Source organism: Patagioenas fasciata, chromosome Z, assembly GCF_037038585.1.
Source record: "Patagioenas fasciata isolate bPatFas1 chromosome Z, bPatFas1.hap1, whole genome shotgun sequence".
NCBI classification, from domain to species: domain Eukaryota; kingdom Metazoa; phylum Chordata; class Aves; order Columbiformes; family Columbidae; genus Patagioenas; species Patagioenas fasciata.
This window is the reverse complement of record NC_092560.1, coordinates 1608032-1630974: the sequence shown is the minus strand read 5'-3', so window position 1 is coordinate 1630974 and position 22943 is coordinate 1608032. Positions and strand designations below refer to the sequence as shown.

General features: G+C 34.9%; 1 protein-coding gene across 5 annotated transcripts in view; it reads right to left on the bottom strand.

Moving 5' to 3' along the window:
• The window catches only part of KIAA0825 (KIAA0825 ortholog), a 234727-nt gene that overhangs the window by 188342 nt on the left and 23442 nt on the right, over positions 1-22943 (bottom strand). For all 5 annotated transcript variants that reach the window (XM_065860472.2, XM_071802499.1, XM_071802496.1 and 2 more), the window contains exons 3-5: positions 17762-17901; positions 8555-8723; positions 3552-4221 (exon numbers count right to left, since the gene is read on the bottom strand). In XM_065860472.2, coding sequence (XP_065716544.1) covers positions 3552-4221; positions 8555-8723; positions 17762-17892 — 970 coding nt within the window. In that variant the 5' untranslated portion in view covers positions 17893-17901. The remainder of the gene's footprint in view (positions 1-3551; positions 4222-8554; positions 8724-17761; positions 17902-22943) is intronic.

Below are 22943 nucleotides of genomic sequence, written 5' to 3'. Positions count from 1 at the left end.
CAAAACCTTCCACAACAAGTATGTTAACAGATACATAGTATTTTTAGTGGTTTTTTAAAAATATTGTAACATTACATAAACTTTTGAAAGACACATATGATTAATACCATAGAAATACTGAAACAACATCTTACAAAATTCCATCAAAAAATAGTTGGAGGGGGCTTGGGAAGCATTTATCTGATGTTATTTTAGCAGACTGGAAACAACGATGATGTGCTGAGAGCACACAGAGAAATTACGGCCCGTGCCAGATAAAAACCTATTACAATATCATAGCCCAGCTACTAATGGCTGAATCCTGGGGGATTAAAGGTATTAAGAGTCGCTGATTTATCTGGGAACAGGACGAAGTTATAACACAAACCCACCTGCCCCCAGCAGAGCTGGCCATCAAAGATGCCAAGTTCCAAGGAATTTGCCTCTTTTCATCACGTACCATTTTCCCAGTTTCTCTCAAATCACGCTCACCCTCAATCCTGATAGATGGATACGGTCTCTCTACAGTACCTGACAAATAACTGTTCTAATGCAGCGCGAAAACAAAAATGTTAATCTGTTACTTTGCAAATAGATTGATATATATGAAATATTTTAGACATTTATAACACTACTTATAGACCACCTATATTTTCCTGACAGAAGTAGCTCATCTATATAAAGTTTTTGGAGGTTCTAGCGTTGTTTCCTTTTTTTCTGTTATTTTATTCCTCTCCTATGTAATAGGATCAATTACGGTAGTTCTTACGAATAAAAACAAACAAATCCGCAACCTCCTCACAAACAAAACAAAACACACACAAGAAAAGACAAACAAACAAAACAAACCACCAACAAACCAAAAACCACATTTCCCCGAGGGTGGACTAATTAAACACAAACCCTTTTTTCACCTCTGAGATAACATTCCCAATTGAATGCCCTAAATTAAATTATTTTGCTGTTCTGAAATGTGCTGGTTTGGTGGTTTCCAGAAAACAGAAGCAACACGCATGAGAAAATAAGAAACACGTTAGTATAAATGTATTTCAGCTCAGAAAAAACAAGAAAACAAACTTTTCCCCCTTCCCTTCATAATCCAGCACTTCTATTTTTTTTTTGATACTTAGCAAACTGGGTATTATTGCCAAGGCAACCTGTTAAAGTTGTCTTTTAATTTAATGTATGTATAAATACAGACTTCCACCCTCAATTGTGAGAATTTAACAAGAGTTCCAAGCAGGAAAAGCCATTTGATGCTAAGAACTTGTCTACTGCTACAAACCTCCCAAAATCGTTATTCTATCTGCTTTTTTTGCAGAACAGTTATTTAAGTGTGAACTGCCTTGTAAACAAAGGAAAAGTGCCTTTTTCCTACTTGGTGTGGTATATATATATAGTACATTAAAACATCTGGAAGAGAGAAATCTCTTCCCAGAAAAGACTCTTCACATATGAGCTATTCAATAACAATTGGTTTGGTAATGACACAAGTATAAACTTTTTTTGAGTTGATTAAAAATACCAAATAATAGGCTGTGATATGTCCACAAAATCTAGAAATTCTGCAGAAAACTAGCAAGAGAGACTGTAGGCAAATCAGAGCTTGCCTCCCATACCAACCTCTTGAAGGAAAATAAGATGAAGTAATATACAGTGAAGAGATGAAGACATAAGCACGACAGGCACTGTGAATAAAGTAATTTTAAGGATTAAATTATATTAGCAAACAACACTTCTAGGCACATTTTATGGGTCCTAAGGGGCAGCTGCTGCACCTGTAAATCCAACCTTTAATGCCTTTTGAATAAAATTAAAAATATTTTGTGGATTTTTGAAATACAGTTTTTTTAATTAATTGCAGCAAATGTTTGAAAAGTTGCAAGCAGGTCTCAAGATTTACTTTGTACATTTTAATCTTCCTCTGTTGTTTTGAATATACAACAGAACAGTGCACTGGAAATCTGTCCTGATAGATGTGCTGGCACAAAAACATATAAAGGCACATCTTATGGCAAAGGAAATTTAAGCAACTACTATCTTAATAAACTGTAGGACTGTTCTCTTCCTTTCAGAAATACAGAAACAGTTAATGTGTGATTTTCTAGATAGCCACCCTTAGGGTCAACTTAATCTCCATGTCTTAGATGTAAAATGGAGATAACTGAACTTCATCACCTTTGTGAGCTGTTTTGAGATCGAAATAAAAATTACGTTACAAACTTCCAGTCCCATGCCGGTCATTTTTTTGCCAGTGAATCCTTTCACTGACTCCCATCTCACGATGTAACTCCAAAGATACCCTTGTCATTGATTCCATAACTCAACATTACTCTCACACTACTCCTTGTTCCTCACCAACACTCCATCCCACTAATACATTAGCTCTATGTTGAACTTCTCATCCTTTCACATTATTTATCTGCATGCCTTTTCCCTTGCCTTATCTTTCATATGTTTCACATATCCCTCTATATTTCAGCTCCTGTTGAAAAATTCCTTCCGCATTCTTTATAGTGGAATTTCTAGTTGACTTACATTAACGTGTATACTGATTTTAAAACTCACAAGAGCAGAATTTTCCTCTAGGTAGACATGGCAAATCATGATCCCATTCATCCTTGTGTATGTTGTACAACCCCAAGATCTACCTTCTGTTTCTGTATTTTTCACATGATTCTAAACTTTTAATATTTTCTGTCTGCAAACTACTTCACCTTTACGGAAGGCTATGTTTTAAACAAACAGCTCTTGCACAGATGAGCGCTCAAAACTCTGCGCTGAAAAAGCAATTACATACAATCATGCAATTATGTTATGAAAGTTTCCATTATGTGTGATGTTTGTTCTGAAGACCTGATTCCTCCCTTTGGAAATTAGCATGTCAGACTCACTGCAAAAAAGAACGTACAAAAATAGCACATCAATAACAGCTCCCTTTACTGCCTTAAATTCCTTTTAACAAGAAGAGGTGACCAGGTAGCCTTAACCCCAACTTACTGTACTTTCACAAGACTTGAAAACTTAAATGTTTCTGGGCTTTGTTTGCCCTCTCCTTTCTTTTTTTAATTAAAGCTAGAAACTGTATAGTCATTTTTTGAATCATCTCTGACATACGAACCTGTGTCTATTTCATGGTCATATTATTGTACAAACTTTCCTATAATCTTCCTTAAACTCCTGATAATTAAAAAAAAAAGTGGAGGTAGGAGACTGAAAAATTCGTGTTGTTTTTTTAAAATCTGGATTAAATAGTTCTTATTCTATTATCTATTTCAGCAGTCAGAATAAGCTATACTGAAAAAATGACTACGACATGACAATGTTATCCAGTGAATTATAATGGAGTTTCTGTCTAATAAGCACAAGATACTCTCTCTCACTTTAAAACCTTCTTCATCACAGTTCTGACGCACTCTATAATTCAACTGCAGTAACATGTTTAAAACATAAAGCTGTAATGAATAATCTCAGGCCTCTCTCTTCATTGGAAATAATCAAGTATATTGAAAAAAAGCCCAGTAGTATAATTAAAATAATATCTAACTACAATGAACGTTAAGGATACTAACCCACAGCATGAACTGTTCCTCTATGCTTCTTTGAAATCTTGTTTGCCTTAACTACATGTAGAGCGTTTTCTTTGAACTGCAGCTCACAAAGTCTTTCAAGAAGAACCGTCATTTCTTCAGTGATGGTATCCAGATAGGTTTCGTTAATAAACTTCAACGATGAAGAAGGATCGATAGTTCCACTTAGTATATAAAAATCCTCTTTTATCATTGTGCACAATGTGGGGATGGAACTTTGGTAACCATGAACCACCTTATCAAAACTCGTTTCACCACAACTAGACAAAATACAGTTCTGCAGAAGATCGCTAACCACTTTATTCTGCACATTTTGATACTTCGTTAAGACTTCTGATTCAGGATAAAGAAACAAAAGTTGCTGTATGCACTGAGTTTTAAACTCCATTTGTTGTTGTAAAGCATTAGCGTTTGTTCCTTCTTGACTTTGCAGTTTATTTATTAAAAATCGCCGAAGATGCAACCTCACATCATCCCAGAGAGATTTCACATCGATGGTTGAACCATCCTCAATGGCATGAAGGGAAGATGTTAACTCAGAAGATGTCCCACTCGGAGTACAGGGAAATGAGACCCCACACTGACTGGAGAGATCCAGGAGGAAGTGCAGTATCGTTTCTTCTTGGTTTTGCTCATTCTTCAGCAAGCTTTGCTACGAAAGGTAAATCACACAGTATTTTAGAAATGTTTTGTTAATTCTGGTTCATAAAATAAACAGCTTCATGCTAGAGTACCAATTGTTTCCAATGCTAATGATCTTACTAACAATTAAGAGATAGAAACAAATTGGTACATAAACAACAGAAATAACGAAGGCTGTTTTCCCATGGATTTGCCTTTTGTTCTCGCTCCGCCAGCAACCACCAAAAAGATCATTCTGAAGGATAAAATAAGCTTCTCAGGACCCCCTTAAAGAACTAAAATTGGAAACTTGTGAAGAATTGAACAGGCTTAGATCACAAAGAGCAGAACAAGAAGAAGATGTGTATCCTGTCACACCAAGATACAGATGGATACATCAACAATATAGCAACCTCCAGATATATCTCAGCTATATGAGCTGGAGAAGATGAAGAGAGCCAGTTAACAAATCAGTTAATCATTTGCATGAACAAGGCATGTCCAAAATACGAGTAGAAGGCAACCCCAAAGTCCTGTGGTCAATGGACACTAAAACTTCTTTCCTCTCTCCAAAAAAAGAAAAAAACAAACCACAAAAACCCCAAACTTTCCCCACATTCCCAACATTTTTCCTACTGCAGGTTGGCTTTGGCCACAGTCCTAGGCCCATCAACTTATGTGGCAAAGCACATAAGGGTAGTTCTCCCCACTCACACCATCTATCTGGGTCTCCCCACAATGGTCCATCCTATAAAGCAAGGCTGCGAAACAAACTGTCCACAGCCTTCCACCTGCAGCACCACCAAGTTATTAACCTACACAGATTTATTAACCTACGGTCTTTGAGGAATTTTTTTTATCTTCCCATTATGAAAGAGACGGAAATAACTCAAATTTGAGTATGGTATTGTGTAAATATAATAATTTCAAAAACAAAAATGTTCAATTTTTCTATTGTAGCAAACCTTCCTAATAATTTTAAAAAAAATTTAGAACAGAAAATTCAGTGAGCTCTTTTTGCCTCATAGTTTTCAGTCCAAACATTTTCAATATCAGAACTCCTGTTCTTTGCTCTGGATGATTCAAAACTATTGCATTCTTACGCGAGTTCAACCTTCCTATTGCCCTTTGCTCATTAGAAAAAATAAAAAAATAAAGACTTGCACCACAGTAGCTAATTCTGAACAAAAGACAGAGAGTACGATTGTCTCCCACAAAGGAAAGTCTTAAAAATAATAAAACAGCTATTTTTCTTCTGTTTTACATCTGTATTTCAGAATGCTTTGTATGATTTTTTCTTTTTTTACAAGCAGGAAACACATGTGGAAGACAGAATAACAAAGGAAGTTATCAGTCAAATATCATTCTCTAGAAGTATATGCATGTGATAGAAATATGTATAACTAGTTACAGTCTTAAATAATACAGATCAATAAGCATAAGGCTGATTTGATTTTCCTTTGTTATCCACTGAAGTACTTTGCATAGTTTTGTGGCCCCGAAGAGAATGTGTCTCAGTGTAAACTGAAATCCTAATCACTAACCACTGTCTTGAAAAGTCCAGTCTCCATGGGTGGACTTCCGGAATGTAAAGGTTAATTTTTTTAATTAATCATGCTCAAATACTATATTCTGAAATTAACAAAACAAGAGAAGCTGTCAGAACAGTGAATGTAACTGATGTCTTTGGATGACGGATCCAAAATGCCTTCCAAGCAAACCACTATTACTGTTCTTTGAGGTTAAGCAGAAACAATTTTATTCATGAAAGCCAACAAGAATCTAAGTATTGTTTCAAGCCCTTCGCAACTTAAATTACAACATTAAAAATAGGGAGCTTGCAGATTCCATCTTAGACTTTGTCTTGCTCAAAAAAGAGCCCCTGAAGTGAACACTGAAGTTCTGAAAACACAGTGTCATCACGTCATTTTGAACTTTGCCTGTATTGACATATGTTCTTCTTTTTAAAAATTGACCTGTAAAAATACTCTGAAAGATGATGCAAAGACTATCCAAGAGAAAAATATATCCAAATTAATATCCACAACTTTCAGAGAAGTACAAAAAGTTCTCTTACACGCACAAGAAGTTAGTGACAATAATATACAGGAAAATATTTGTGGTGTGCCAACTGGACTACTACCTTCCTGTAGACTGTTTCCTATCTCCTATCAATAGACAAATCCAATAAGATGAATATTCTGTTAAAAAAATATTTTGTCAGTAGTTTAGCAAGAACAGAATTTCACAAAGATGTGTTCATGTACCTATTCGGCTTTTAAATATTTAGAATTACAACACAATACACAGAATGACAAAATTTCACATAATTAACATTTTCAGGCTCCATGAAGAGTCTCTCAGTATTTCTGTGACAGTTCATGGAAATACATGAGAACACCAGGCTAACAATAAACCTAAATACAGCACCGCAACCAAAGCACATACAGAACTCTGCACCATTTTTTAAGTTGTTCCAGCAGCTTAAAAGATATACAAAATCCCTAACAAAATAAACACACATAATAAGTGATAGCTGTTAATAGGGATATTGTCCTGAAGTAGAAGGAAGGTTACTATTACTGAAGAGGTATTATGTGATACTTAAAAAGCTCGCAAGTGAGAAATTAAGTTAACTGGGTTAATTAGTTCAATGGATGGAAATATACAATCAAGAAAGGTCAGATTGTAATAATCTCATTAATGCTGAATATTATTGAAAATAGTTTACTGCAGACCTGTTCATTGTACAGATGGATTCTCTATGCTAACAGATACACACTAATACACTTTATGTTTGTAGTCTCATCTGGATTATCTAAGAAGCCAGAAGCCTGGAAATATTGATGTCCTAGTTCCTGAGCTCCATAGATGTTTTCCTGATAAAGTGTGCAGAATTGAGATTTCAGGGCTTCTCACACAGACCCATTCCGAAGGCTTAACTGGACACTACAGCCCACAGGCAGAGCCTCATACAATCAGTAAGCTCCTGAGAAAATGAAGACCTAGAAAGCACATATTGTACACAACACAGCCAAAGAGTCCCAGAGATGGGGACATTTTGGTGTTTCCCAAACAAATGCCGCCACCTGGTGTTCAGGTACACGGTTTGAGACCTTGGGGATGGAAGGATGCAGGGAATGGACACGAGTAAGTCATCATTGCCATGTCCTGTTCTGAGCGGGGCTTAGTAAGGACCAAACTGGACTAAAGCCAATAACAAAAAACATTGTAAGTCAGTGTTTTCTGAGACTCTCTCATTTTGTCTAGACCAAGTATGACACGTAGCAGCCTCTAACCCCCTTGAGTGGCATGATTAACAGCAACACTCATGCAGATCACCTGAGTTAGAAGGGGACAAAATCACTTCTTGACCACACTAAAAAGCCTGTGTTTCTAGAGGTGACTTCCTCATCTGACACAACTTAATATCCAGTGGATTCAAGGGTGACCAAAAGATCAACAACCAGTTCTAAGTGTTAAAAAACTGAGAGGCAATTTTATGAAGCTTGAGGTCTGGCCAGGAGATGGTCCCAAAGGAGAAAACACTCTACTTCTCCACAGCAGTTTTCCTCTGCCAATACTGGCAATCTCAGCTTAAAGGTGCTCATGTCCTACAACTAAACCACAACATGGAAGTGACACTTAGACACATGTACATCATATAAACAGACACACATGGAGTTTATATATAAACTTTAGGCTGTTGTTTACCAAGGTATCAATCCTTCCCTTATCCAGACAATTCAATTTTCCAGACTTCCATTTCCACGCTTACATTCTAAGCTAATTTTTTAATAAAAATTTGGGATAAAAATGCCTTTTGCAATTAGGGAATTTTTCACTGAAGTGAAATTTGATTTCTGGTTATGTCTACTTGTACAACTTGCTAGGATAATGGGTGCAGCTCCCACATTTCTAATGAGAAAAAACAGATATGATGTTAATGCTTAAATAATGAAAAAAGGACAATAATCCCCATTAGAGAAGTTAAATTCATACTGATAGAAGAGAAGAACAAGCACTAACAGTAATGGCCTCATTGTAGACAGTGACTTCAGACATTTTGAACCAACATGTGCTTATAAAACAGTCCTAGCAGTGCTGAACATGTGGTTGTATCATGGAAAGATTTTGTCCCAAGTTTGTCTATTTAAGACATGATCAAAAGGAAACAAAACTCCCCACTGTGAACATAAAAACAGTACTAAGCCTTATAATAAAATTTCTGAACTATCCCCACCACAGAAAAGACTCAAATGACAGAACTAATTAACCTCAAAGAAAAAAAAAACAAAACAACAACCCACCCATCACACAACCAACTTTTCCAAACGTTAAAGTCTTCAGTAAACAATTTTTACCAGGGTCCTGAGGAATTCCATCAGCTCTCCATGATGTGTAGAAGAAGGTCTGAGGGAACTGAAACTGCAGCTGTTGAGCCACTGAAGGCAGTCACTCGTGCTTTGCAGCATTTCATCAGTACATATTTCATTTACTTCTGATTGCAGGTCTTTCATACACTGTTCTATGCTACAAAAAACAAAAAAAAAACAACAAAAAATTCATGAGATAAATTCATTTTATGGATTTCATAAAAAGAAAAACTACTTCAAATCAATGTAACACTAATCCTTCTTCATAGATCAAATTACTCCCAAAAAATAAGGCCTAAATTTGCAGAATTAACATTTAAACACAGTCAAGCTAGAGCTAAAATAAATTCCCCTCAGGCCAGACTGTACTGTTCTCAGTAAGACTAAGTACGGCCTTACTTCTCAAACAATCTTGTATTTTTTAATGAAGTAGTTAGTGAATAAGACATCATCCAACCTAAGATCTGGTCCTTGGTGCTTAATTATCTAAAGCAGGGAATATAAACCGAGTCAAAAGAACATTCAAAGGTAACTGTGTCATTTTGCTCCGTTAGCCATCAGCAGTTGTTTTATAAGACACACATACGTTAACGACTTCTCAAAGACCCAGTGGCACCACAGAAAATGCTGAAAAGAATTTCAGTCAGTTGTGCTGAGAAAGCAGATATTTGCTTTTCTGTCTTCGTGCTTAGAATATGTGAAAGAAAACAGAGTTTGTTCTCCACTCCTTAACATTCACCTGGAATCATAACCCTGTTTATGAAATAAGATGTGGCTGGTATCGTTACTACAGAGGTTTCAGCTGCAAAAATCAGAAGAACACTAAATATCAAAAATTATTTTATTTCTATTTGTGTGGATACTTACACAAAACAAACAAATCAGTCAAAATCTGTATATTTTCCTACAAAACCACTATTTCAGTATTTCAGAACTACTTTTTTTCTTTTTTAAATAAAGTTTAATATTTTATATACTTTCAGTTAGAAAAACAGTATTGACTGGATCTAGGCAGATCTAAGTTTAATCCAAACAGAGCCAACAATAAGACTGATGCCAGTTTTGGTTTATTGAAGTGCAGAGTGATTCTCACTACTACTAGAATTTTATTCTGGAGTACATTATTTATCCCATTTATGTTCTTACCGTTGATAAGGGATACAAGGTTTAACACAAATTAAAATTTAGTTCTTTCTATCTCTGTAGAGTTACGGAATCAGATGAGACTCAGCTCTTTACAGGTATTTGAATGTCAGATATTTTGATAGTATCACTTTCTATTCTCACGACATCAACCAAACAATCTTGTCTATTATCTCGCCCCTTGCCTCTCCATTTCATAGAGGTGTAGTATGGTTGCTTTCTTTAACTGCTCTGTAACATTTTCAAACTTGATGATTTTTGGCAAATGAAGAAGATTGCGAAAAAGGACCAGAGGAGGAGAAAAGGACAAGAGGGGAGGGAAGGAACTGAAAACCAAATCAAATCTCTAAGTGTATTACAAACTGTGACAAAAATACCAAACTAAAGTACTCTCTGTGTGGGAAGAGGTGTTTTCCAAGACATGCCATCTTTTTTGAGTAAAAATATTTTTTATTAAAAATATAATCTGCTTTGAATATGAAATTTTTAAAAAACTAATTTCTAACACTATTTACCCATATAAATTTGCAACAAGACATCAGTGATGAAAGGTCATCCTGCACATCACCCACTGACTACACTTTGTCACTTAATTCTGCCTGCGGTGCTGTTTTCAGGATGTGGAAGAAGCATCTATATTTTTCTACTGGATTTTCTCCTTTATTGAGTGATTTGCATTTGATTATTTTACAGATGTTATGCAATGTACCCTAAATTCCTACAAGCTATCTGATTCTGATAAACAGCAATAAAGTAAATCAGTGTCATCCATACCTTTGGGAACGGAGTCTGTTAGTTTGAACTGACATTTTAAAAAAAACAGTGGAAAAAAAAATAAGGAAATGATCACACTAAATTAAGCTCAGAGATAAACAGTACACTGCATTTCCTTTTATTTTTGAGTTTCCTACAAGCAGCACAATAGAGAGTATATGCTTTCTGAGAATGCCATCACAACATCACCTATGACAGGTCTCACTTTCTGCCTTTTTTTAAAATACAGCAGTAAATAATAACAAACTGAATATGAAAACCGCATCAACCACAATTATTGAATACAAGGACGATAAGGACGTGAAGTGCAGAAGTGTAGTTTTGAATGTCAGAAAAAAAATACCTAAGTTGTTTCCAAAACTATGACTACAGAACTTCTAATAAAAAAAAAGTCATCAAAATAAGTATGCCATTTTGAGCAGGTTATTTTCCCATATTTAATCGTATTCATTAAAAATTATGGGTATATTTGCTTTGTGTTTAAAATACATGAGGTACACCATTCGAAGTGATTCTATCAAAATTGAGTCACCACATTTTACAGCTGCCACATCTTGTTCCAGAGTGTACTGTTAGTCTGTGCCAATCTGCCTCAATTAGGAATCAGTTTTTGCGCTCATCCTTGACACAGGAATCTGTCTGCAAGCCAATAAACCACAACCTATGAACAGGATACAGCCTTCTCATGACCAGGTACTTTGGCAATTTGCCCCAACACTGATAAGGGGATTAGGCAGATAAATTTCAGTGGCCCGCCCTGTGGGTACAAATCATGGTAAGTCTGTTCATTTTAGTTAATCCTTTTATTCCAATAAACTAAACAATTAATTAGGATTAAAACTCTTCTTCATTGAATAAAAATATTTTCATCCTGCTTACTTGACAGTATACTGTAGGCAAACACGGTCTCAAAAATATTGGTATTTCTTTTCAGATTTTTGTCAACATTCAGTATTACATGAATGTGGTTAGATTGAAAACAACGGAAAACAAAAAGTTCAGGTTTGTCAGAATATTTTCATAATCTCTAGCAGTTTGTGACACAAGGACTTAAATCGGTGTCCTAGGACTTAAGAGCCCTCAATTAATTTTTCTTCCATAAATTATTCCACTTTTCTTTGAACCTGTGCAAGTTTTCAGTCAGAAATAGGAAAAATAGCCACCAAACTACTCAACAAGGAGTGGAATGTAAAAGCTCAAAGAAAACATTAACGTTTCTCTGTAGCAAAGAAATGTGATAGTAATGCTCATATGTTTTTTGTAAAATTGAGCCATTTTTCAACAAAAAAATCTTTAGTCCCACACAAAGAGTATTTTGAGCCTTCGTGGGCATATCAGTGCTGTGGTTAGTACTAATGGTATACCATTAAGCCAGTGAAAATAATTTAATTGAAATAGCTTCTAATTTTTAAAAGCGAGGTTTTTTTGTGTTGTTTGTTTGTTTGTGTTACACAGTAAGCGAAGTCCTGTAACACAACCAGTGTGTACACTGCAGTGCTTTTCTGGAGTAGCGTGTCAATACCATTCGGTAAGGATTCCCACTATAAAGAGAGTCTTGATTTGAGAACTCCTAGGTGCTCTTATTTATTAAATATATAACAGTTTTTAGGAACAACCTAATCATGTGGAGAGAGCTTTTCAAGTGGCTGCATCAATGGATAAACAGTCACAGACCAAGTGCTATAATGGAACTGATCATGTAAGCACTGTCATACTGATACAACATTATTTTGAAAAGCACAGTATCAAAACGAGGGTTGCTGTCTTCATATATCATTTTCCATTGCCTCAGATTACTATGAGTAAGTTGAAGGATGATCTTCTAACTCCTTTCAATTTCTAACAAGCACTGTTTCAATTTATTTCATGTAGCATATGGAACAGCCATAAAATGACAATGAGATTGGTTAAATTAAACTGCTAAGCTATAAAGTGAAATTATCTTTAAACTTCACGTTACTTACGCTTAACATCCTCATATTCATGGAGATCTGCTTTTAGAATCAGAGTTTACATGTCTGTTATTATGAACAGTTTGTTCGAAGAGTAAGCAAATATTTTTTCCACCGTTTCTTGAAGATAGGAGCACTAACGTAGTACTACTTTGTTATTATCATGTATATTCATTGAAAAGCTTGACTGCTAACACGCCATTTTATAAAAAAATCAGTCATATCATTTGGAAACGTGTGTCAGAAGACCTTCTGTACACTTCAAGTAGTTACAGAGCTTTGGGAAATACTTTTACCAGTGTAATTCCCACAGGCATTTTCCTTGTTGTTACATTTCCATGTGGAAACAGACATTTTGCTTTATTTAGTGAAAGGAAATATTAAGAAAATTCCACATGATCTACAGACTATTTCATGAGGTCATTGCTGACACCTCAGCATTACTGTGTGTTAATCAATGGATTTCTGAAATTCTGAAACAAAAAAAAAAAAAAAAAGATATTATGATTCCAGGCTGATAATGATGTTCAATTCTAGTTGATACAACCACCAACTTATTCTTTCTGGAACGTTCATTTTCTTCCTCTCATTAACTCAACTGCATAAACAGTTGAAATTCCTTTTCATATTTTACAATAGCGACCTCAACAACAGAGGAGAAAGCTGGAAAGTAAAGCTGCTAGTGCTAATAATACATAATAATGCAATAATATTTTCAATCTGGCTTGTATTCAAAATAAGACCCATAAGAATGGAGCTAAACAGTATTCTGTAAGCATCAATATGAAACTGAAGGAAAATCTGACTACGAAGACTTTACCTCTTCAAGAAAATGCCATTAAGACAAATAGGTCTTGATCCTTGTTTTGAAAACAAGCAGTTCATTAAAATATGAGTTTGAAAGTTACAGATTTACTATAAAGCTAAAATCTTGAAAAAAATAAGTTCTTAAAATTCTTCCTGTAGTAATTTGGGACCTTAAGATGTAAAAGAAAAATGTGAATCTTGCCTCTAGGACTTTGCAAACTATTTCATATCTCTAATTTGCTACTTACAGAACATATCCACTGAAACTGTAAATTATCTATAACACTGAAACTAGAAAGAAATAGAAGAGTGATGACTTTGCTGCACCTCAACAGCTGAACCCCATAAGAACCATCAGCTTTACCTGAAGCACTGCCCACCTTTAATTTCCAACCTTGTTTTAAAGACTTGAGATATTTCAGCCCACAAGACGTAAGCTTTGCTTCAGTAAGTTATTTCAGAAGACATAGAAGTCTTTCAAATCCATTGGCCAAAACATGGTAGCGAAAGACAATGGCTAAAAAACCCATTGTCTCATGTATTCTCAAATGAAATGAACTGGGGTGTTTCGCAGTGCAGTCACAGATCTGACTACAGCTTGTGTAACCACCAGAGACACTAACACAAGTATAACCATTGTAAATTGCGGTTAAGAAACTGTGTGTCTATTAAAACAGCCAATCTCTGAGAAACCGTGCTTTCCAGCTAGCAAGGTGGTAGGAAACAACCAACCCAAGCTCCATGATCACACATCAAGCCAACACAGGATGAATACGAATAAAATTCATTCCTTTCTCAGCTTAGTCACTCATTCCCAGCAATTAGCCCAAGGCAGAGCGTAGAAAGATACCATTTTTACAAGGTTTTAGTAACTTTATTCTAATACCTTTACAGCTACTAAATTGTCAACTAAATTCTACAGTAATGCACCTGTATAGCAAGCAGGTTACATTCATACAGAAGAGTTAGATTATTTTTGAGAGCTGTGATAAATATTAGGTCTGAGTAAAACTGATAAAATTATAAATTTTATTCCTCTACTAGTAGCCCTAGATTGAAATTCTTTTGAATATTCAACCACTATTGGGATTTTGGATGGAGATGCCAGGATTTTGCTAATTCTCCTGAATAACAGGAAAGTGAGGTGTAGTTGCTTCCTGAAAATTCCAGGGAGGAATAAACCCAAATCTTCTTCAAAATAAAAGAGAAAGACAACTCTTGCAGCACACCTCAGTCTAAAAAACACACGGGCCCTTGCACACTCTAATTCCAATACAGGAAAATGCTCAAATCCCTGTTTGAAACTCTTCCTTCCCTTTCTTGTGAGGTGCTGATAGTGGGAAGTATTTCTACACAAATCAGAAATGTCATGATCGACAAGGAAAATGTCGTACTAACATCTTTATTGAGGTACCTTCCAGATACTTAGTTGCCCAAATAATTATTAGAATTTATACTGAATAAGTTATGGGACAACATCCGATGCTATAAGCGCTTATTATTAGCATTGGCCTCACTGGAGGCTTCCAAAAAAGACCTCATCAAAATCACAGATGACTGAATCACTGTTAATTACAGAGAGGGACAGGTTGGAGTTTATCAGCTTGAAGCCAAATTAAGCCTTTGCAAAAAGGCTCACAAGAAGAGAGTCTGCAGTGTATTGTGGAGTTACAATTACTAGTAAATGATTTTGTTGAATTCTGAGTAATTGTTCTGTTGAAGAAGATCTGGAATACCTCACACTGTCCTACAGCCTCACAGAATCTATTGTCACTTCGTCGCCACCAAAGCAAGAATCGAATACACGAAATAATCAACTGCTGAACAGATTTCACGCTTGCAATCACTTGCAAGTTATGCACTGTAAGCTTGTTTTCAAGCTCTGCACCTGATTTTTTGCTTCAGAGTATTAAACATCAGCAGAAAGTTCAGTTCTGTGGATTGCTCAAAAATTAACACTTGCTAATCCTTAATCTTCTATTTAGGAAAAAACAGCTCAGTTTTGATTAACAGTAGAAGTGAAAGCAAATTGCAATGGGAAAAACTGAAGACTAATGGCCATCCTGATGAAAGTATGAATAAAACTTCACATTTCAGAATAAGCAGAGACTACACATGCAACTGACCACTAATGATAATAGTTTTGTGATTCGTATTCACCTGCTTCTATAAACAGCTGTAAAAATAAAGTTAACATTCAAGTGTAGTAAGAGCTCTGTTATATAATAGTGAATAAATGAACTCCTTACTCCCCTAAACTTACAAATAAAATAATTTTGCAGAGATGGCTTTTTTTTTTCTTGTTATAGCACCAAATGGAATTGGTAAAATACAAAAATACTGAAGGTAATTCAACTGCTGGAAACCATATCTGATTTGTCGTGCCACACAATTTTATAAAAGCTATTCAGTTGGAAGGCAATAAATGAGCATTCAAGTGATTTACACACTTTTGGATCATAATTTTTTACACAATGTTTTATTTTTAAAAATATATATATGCTGTATACTATTATGTTTATTCTCTGTGGTATAATACAATCATAAATCTATCTGATGAAAAATGGATTGTATTCCAATTGTATCACCATAGCGTATAGAGCTGCTCTTATCATACCACTTACAAAGATCAATGGTAACTTGAAAATGATTTCATTCCATGCTGCCTCTAATATATTAGCAATAAAAGGACTCTTTTTAATTTAAAAGTCACATCAGCTGCTGTCCATCTTCTTTTAAACTCCTCTTCATTTCTGAAACTGACATATTACAGGAGCAAAATATCAACTTGGTAACTGCAGGGCTACTTTCCGATTTTCCTTGTGAAAATTAGTTTAAAAACTAGCTTAAGTGTCAATTCAGCAGAAACACGAAGCTTTCCCTGATGTGCACTGCTGTGTACCACACCCTAATCCAATTTCTTGTGCTCCTTGGACAAAATACTGTTTGAATCTTACAAAACTTCTACTGAAAGGCCCTTCTAATCTGTAGGACTATGTACCTAAGAGAAGGACACTCAGCCGTCTTAAAAATGTACAAATATTTCCACTGAGATGTTGTTGATGTAAAATGTAATATAAAATGTTAACTGATATAAAGTACCACTAGAATAACAGTTGGCCAGACTTTTCTCAGCCAGCAGCCTACATTTTATACACATTTGAAACAAAGAGAAGGAAAGCACACAGTCCAAAAACTCATCCTTATCTTTCTAACTCTCAGGTTGCCTCTGTATAATGATGACAAAATCACTTTTATTTAGTAGCTGAAGCGGTGATAACACATCTGCCAAAAATGCTATTTTTTCCCAGATATGCAACACCATATGAACTCAAAACTTAGGCACCTATAGCTGGGCTATGACATCAACTAAACTGTAAGTATCTACATTTCACTGATGTCAACAGCTGGAAATTCGTCGTATGGTCCAAAATACCACATTTCACAGATCATCATTGTCACTGCTACCTTGGGATTATGGCTGTCACAAGGACACATGTGAATACTAAGTTTTTAAATGAAAATGTTCAAAATGTGAGATAAAAGCAATATAAATAAGAAGCCTGAAAAATCTCTCAGCCCAGCATAAGGAATATGAGTAATTCAAAGATGACCTAAATCAGTTTTCGGTGAGTTTACCCCATTCTTCAGGGAGCTGTTTGGGAGCAGACAAAGACTTCTCACAAACGGGAGCTTCGTTAAAATTACACAATCTTAAAACACGAAGGGCATTCTTTGAACTCATATGACTCTATGATGTGCACTGTTACCCAAAGGCAACTACTTTCAAAGTTTAATACAAAATTATGCTATTTGTTGTATCTCTGAACACAGACTTATTTTTAGTTTATTTGCTTAAGAGCACCTTTCACAGATCGATGTATTTTAAAGGTACTGAAGAGTTTAGCCACAAAACACTGGCACCACTTTTCAAACAAGGCACAAAACCTTGAGCTGTTTTTTTTCGGTAGTCATGCAAAAATCCACATTAAAAAAAAAAACCCTTTCAGCACTGCACTGTTGCTATAGCATTGAGTTTTGAAAACCAGTATGTTACAGCATAAAAGTTCAACTGAAATAAGTAAAATAAAGGCTTATACAAGAAAGATTATATATATTAACTTACTTGCTTTTTCTACTTCAATTAGAAAGAACAAACAGAGTTCAAATTTTTATTTTCTGTGAAATTCTGTAGCTCTTTTAGTGAATAAAAATTCTACCTCATAGCTGTAGGAAATACAACTGTCATGGGAATATACATTTTCTTCCTACACTATCACACCTACTGCAATAATTCTTAAGATTAACATGATTCAACTGTTAAAAATACCATACAGAGAAAGACCATAGCACAAAAATTATATGGCATTAAAAAAATTGTTGAATGCTCAAGTGGTTAAGGTAAAATTACTACTGAAATAATTATCAGCATTTTAATTTACAACCAGAAAGAAAAGTCATATTTACTAAATGTAATGACTTTCACTAATATTTTGGATACAAATAGAATACTCTTTACCTAGAAGAGTTCTTCTTTATCTTTTCATTAAGATCACTAAGGACTTGTTGAAACTCCAATTCTCCAGGAAGGATATTTAACAAACAGTCTAAATTGGAAGAATCTAGAGAATATTCTCCTCCCCATTCCATTTTCAAAATCTGTAAAATAAATACAGACAAGTGGTTAAATAATGAAAAAATTCAGACTAGAAGTATCAAAATACACATCATTCAGCTCCTTGAAAATACTAGATTAATAAGGGAAGCATTTATGTAGTGAATTATAACACCGTCTTGCTTTGCACACATTTTACTCAACAAATACTTTGCCAAAACACAGGCTGAATCCACTGGTCTCCTCAAACACTACATCAGAAGATTGTAGCAGAAGGAAAGCATTAGCAGAGTTATTTTTTCCTCTTTGCTGTTTTTTTCTGCATTCTCTTCTCTGAGAAACAATGCAGTTACTTTTACCACCAGTGATGACTTGCTACTGAAGTTAAAGACAAAATTACATAAAATGTGGAAACTTCTTAATAAACAGTATATTTCATGTCTACTATTTAGTATTTAATAATACTATTCATATTGCAGTAGCAACACGAGGAACAATCATAACTATTCAGATGCACTGAATGTCTGGGCAACAAAATACAATGAATTAATAAATACACTATTCCTCTTACAAGCAATATTCTTTTATGAAGCAATTACAGTCTTGGTTCCAAAATTACCTAGAGGCACTACTAGAAAAATAGATTGAGAGTTTTTCTAAGTGAACAGACTACAAGACACACGCTCCAAAAGAACATCAGGTTAAGATGTGGAGTCAAGGTGATCGCTTTTGGCCAAATATGAGGGTAGAAGTAGCAGAATCAAACTTTTCTTCAGCAGAAATGACAGTAGTGATGCTGGTTTTGCTCTTTCAAAACAAAGTTAGGTCCTTTAAAGCCTAGTATTTTGCACACTTGAATTAACAGCACTATACTATAAAATATTTCATGGATATGTAATTTTTCTTAAATTCTCAGAAGCTACAGACTACCCCTTCACAAACAACAACTGAAAGACTTCAAACATTTTCAACGCTCAGTCACCCTTCTGGTTAAAAAGTCTGGATGTAAACAAATACATCATGTACCACATCGAGGAAAGATCAGTCTCAAAGTATCTTAATAGATGTTACCACAATTAAAGACACTGTGATTAAAAGCAGAAGTTAAAAAGCACTCTCCCAAATGCTGAAATATTTGTCCATTGCTCTGGCAAAAAGCAGTATGGAAGGGAAGGCTCTCCAGCCAGCTGGAAAACATTAAACAGCGCTTTACAGAACTGAGATAAAAGGAGTACTGAGAGTACTTCTATTCAGACATGGTCACACAAATCCATTCCCTTTTCTCTTCAGGAATATCTCTGAGTTTATACAGAATGTGATGCTAACTCCATTCAATACCTGCAACTGAAGCCCACCTTTGATCCAAGTACGCTTGCAGAACATTCAGTGATTGGTATCAAATCTCCTCTATTATAGACACACGTAATGCAAACATAACAATAGCTTGGAATGATTCAGAGACTGCTGAACAGTCAAAATTTTATTTTTATATTTATTTTTACATTTATTTCTAACTCTTTTCTTTGAAGGATAGCCAAAAGAGGTTTGTGTTCCTCAGAAAATTATCAGTACAGTTTACAGACCACTTACTGCTTGAAAAATTCATCATATGAAAAAAATCACCTTGTAAACACGACAGTCTAGTTTTAATGTATACATTTCTATAAGTTTTCTATGTCATACTTCTTCTGTTCACTTGTCAAAACAAGGTAATTATTCCTTTCAGTCTTGGTTTATGGGGGGAAAAAGCAATATTGGATTATTCCTTTTCAAATATTGGTTTAGATGGTCAATAGTAATTTCTTCTGATGAAAATCTAAGTAATTCTCTGTGTCACGACTATCATATGAAGAAGGAAAACACAAAAATGTTTCAGAGGAAAAAATGAGCACATCAAGATAAAAATTAACTCAAACTGAGCAGAAATTGTACTGTTATTTAGTGTAACCAGTGTCAGGGCCCTGGGTGCGCTGGTTGGTTTTAACATCCTGACAACCTGGATTCTGAGGGAAACTCAACCATCAGTCCCTCCCCTTGCTGGGGTTATCCCGCGCCCCAGCAGCCAGTGTGACACTGCTCTCTTCTGATGGAAAGAAATAAATCTTAAGAAATAAACCTATTTCTTAAAATCCGTATTATTTGAAATCAAAATGGGTGAAACTCTGAATTCTTTTAGACAGCAATAACCCATTTCTTCTGCAAAGGAGGTTAATTTCACACTTGTTATTAAGCTGCGCAAGGAGTATGATCCCATCATATTTCTGTTTACCATTATAGCGAAATAGTGTATGTTTTGAGACAAATGGTCTTGGAGAAACTTTTTCAGATGTGACTCAATGAGTCCCTGCCTGTAACAGGTGCGGTTCTTTTCAAAACATGTTAGAGGACCACTCATCACCATTAAAACGATGTAGCTGTCAATCCATTTGGTAGCTACTCAAGAATCTTAACCTCTACACAGTGTAGCTTAAAAAGAAATATCTAACCCACAGTGTCAATGCAATTTACCTCCTCTGTAACAATTCCCCACTTCTAACAAGCCCGACGTTAAGAACCAATTTTTATCAAAAACAATTAGGCCTATTTGAAACAACATCATGGAATATTGCAGTTGATACAAGAGATACTTCTTGCTTTCTGAATTCATATAGTGTTTACCACGGAAGAGCACTTCTTCCTTTTTATTTCTTCTTTTCAGTGTTTTCTTTTTCCACGTCAACGAAAGGGAAGCAATCTTCTCATAGAAGTCCTATACGAAATGATACTTGGTTCAAATTGAATGTCTCTTCATTCTGATACAACAATTCAACAAAGGTCATCGTAAAAACCTTCCACTGGAAACATACATGGGAAATTCCAAGGGATTTCTAAGATCAGTTTCTAATGTTCACGTTTACTTTAATAAGCATTTGTACTCAGACATACAGTTTGTAAAAACTGCATGGACCTAAAACTTGAATAGTTTTTGGTATGAGCACTTTTGTTAAATTTACACATGTACAATATACCTCTATGTATAAATCACATTATTTAACTACAGATTCATAGTTGAGCATACTGTAGATATGTGGCTGACAGACATGTCCCACTTTTTGACACAAACACTATTATTTTTAAATATAAATTATGTGTCCTTCGTTACACTGGGTGAAACATTGCTAAGTTATGTTTATAGCATAAGAATCCATTCCAGCATTTCTAGAAACTCTGTAAACATCGTCAGACTTATTTATTGATAAATACTGAGTACTGTTACTCCTTTATTTCCCTATGGTACTTCAGACAGTGAAGATTCTTGTTTTGGCTTCAGTGGGTTTCAGATATCACAGGACAGCATCAAATGTGGAAGATATCAGGCAAATTTTGTATTACAGTTACACAGAACACCTCGGGAGGAAAAAAAAAAACAACCCTAAATGTAGTTTTAAACTTCAATTCTCCTGGAGTTTCCTCTGAATCAATTGCCTAAGTCTAATGGAAAATTAATTAGTTGGGCTGTTAGGCCCTTTGAAATAAAATTATAGTATACACGTGTTCAAGAAGACCATAGCAGAGCTAAGGCAGTAAGTTCAAATTCAGACTTTATGGTTTCTCACAATGTTTTATCACACTTTGTTAAACTTCCAAGTAGACTTCAGACTTTCCTGGGTTTTCAAATGCCTGTATATATTTACGCAAACTCTGAGTAAACCAAGAAGCCTTAGGCAGCGAACGGTTTCATACAACGCAGATCCAAAGAGATCTGTCTCTGAGCACAATTGCACCTACTTCAGCAAATCAGAACAAAGACAAAACAAACCCATTAAGGTTTCAATGAAATCCAGGCTTTTATACACACACTGCTGTCTATGAAACAATCTAAACAAGTTATCTAAACCTAAACAGAATCTACTACATAAGCACTGGCAGATACTTAATGGAACCTACAATTTGTGGGGTATCACATTAAGTATATGACGTATACATGGTAGAAAGTCTTAATTGCCCATATTTCTAACTTGTTAAGGCCAGAGTATGAGGCAATATATAGAAGATTTATTCCAGAAGACTGAAAAAATTCATAATTAACAATCTTAACTAAATGAACCCCAAATAATTTTAACAAAAATGGCTGAACAAAGAGAATTAAATACCAAGCTTCTGTCTAACAGCTGAAGAATCAAATAAGAAAACATGTTCCATTTTGTTACGATAATTTAGCTTCCTGATTACAGGAAAAATGATTTTGTTGTATCATAGCTTCTGGTTTTCATCATGATCAGCACCCTAACATAAATAGAGCTTTTTAGTGGATTAAAAAACCAGCAGACTGATATTGTTCTGTTCAAATCAGTGATTTCTAAACCAAGATTTGTATAAACTGAATCTCATTATTCTACAAGTTCATGAATCAGTCATTAAAAAGTCATTCAAGAGTTAAGGAACTCATGACCTGCCATTAATTCCATTCAGTGCCAATGTACTATCTTAGCTCTCATATAATGAGACTCTTTATTTCCAAATACTTAAAATACATTTCAAGACAACTTGTAAATAACTATTTGTATTTTGAATTTAATCAATAACTTGTACAAATAAAATATTTATAAACAATTATCTAAGCAAATTGTTCATTTAGCAACATTTTTTCAATATACAATATCCCATATTCATCACAAAATGCTTTGTCTAAGTGCAATCCAAGCACCACGGCAATCAAATTTTCTGGACTGTTACTTTACAGCCAATCTAAATATTTGAAAACTTGCTTTAACATCATACAAGTTTTACTCCTAGAGCTCTCATTCCACCCATATTCAGTACAATAAAATAAAATTATTACTGTTATCACTACTTTAAACAGAGGATGTCGATGTACCCGTGATTTGAAAACAGGGACATTTCAAACTGCAGCACTACATGTACAGAGAGCCAGTCAGATCATTGAAGCTTTTTTCTGATACTGCTTCTTATCTTACATGAGATATCTCTTTATTGCCCCAGCATCCTTGTAAAACTAAAAGGGGATGAGAGAATTGACAAGATTTTTCATCGCTCAGCTTACACTTTCAAACCATCATCTTAACAATGATTTCCTTTATCTGTC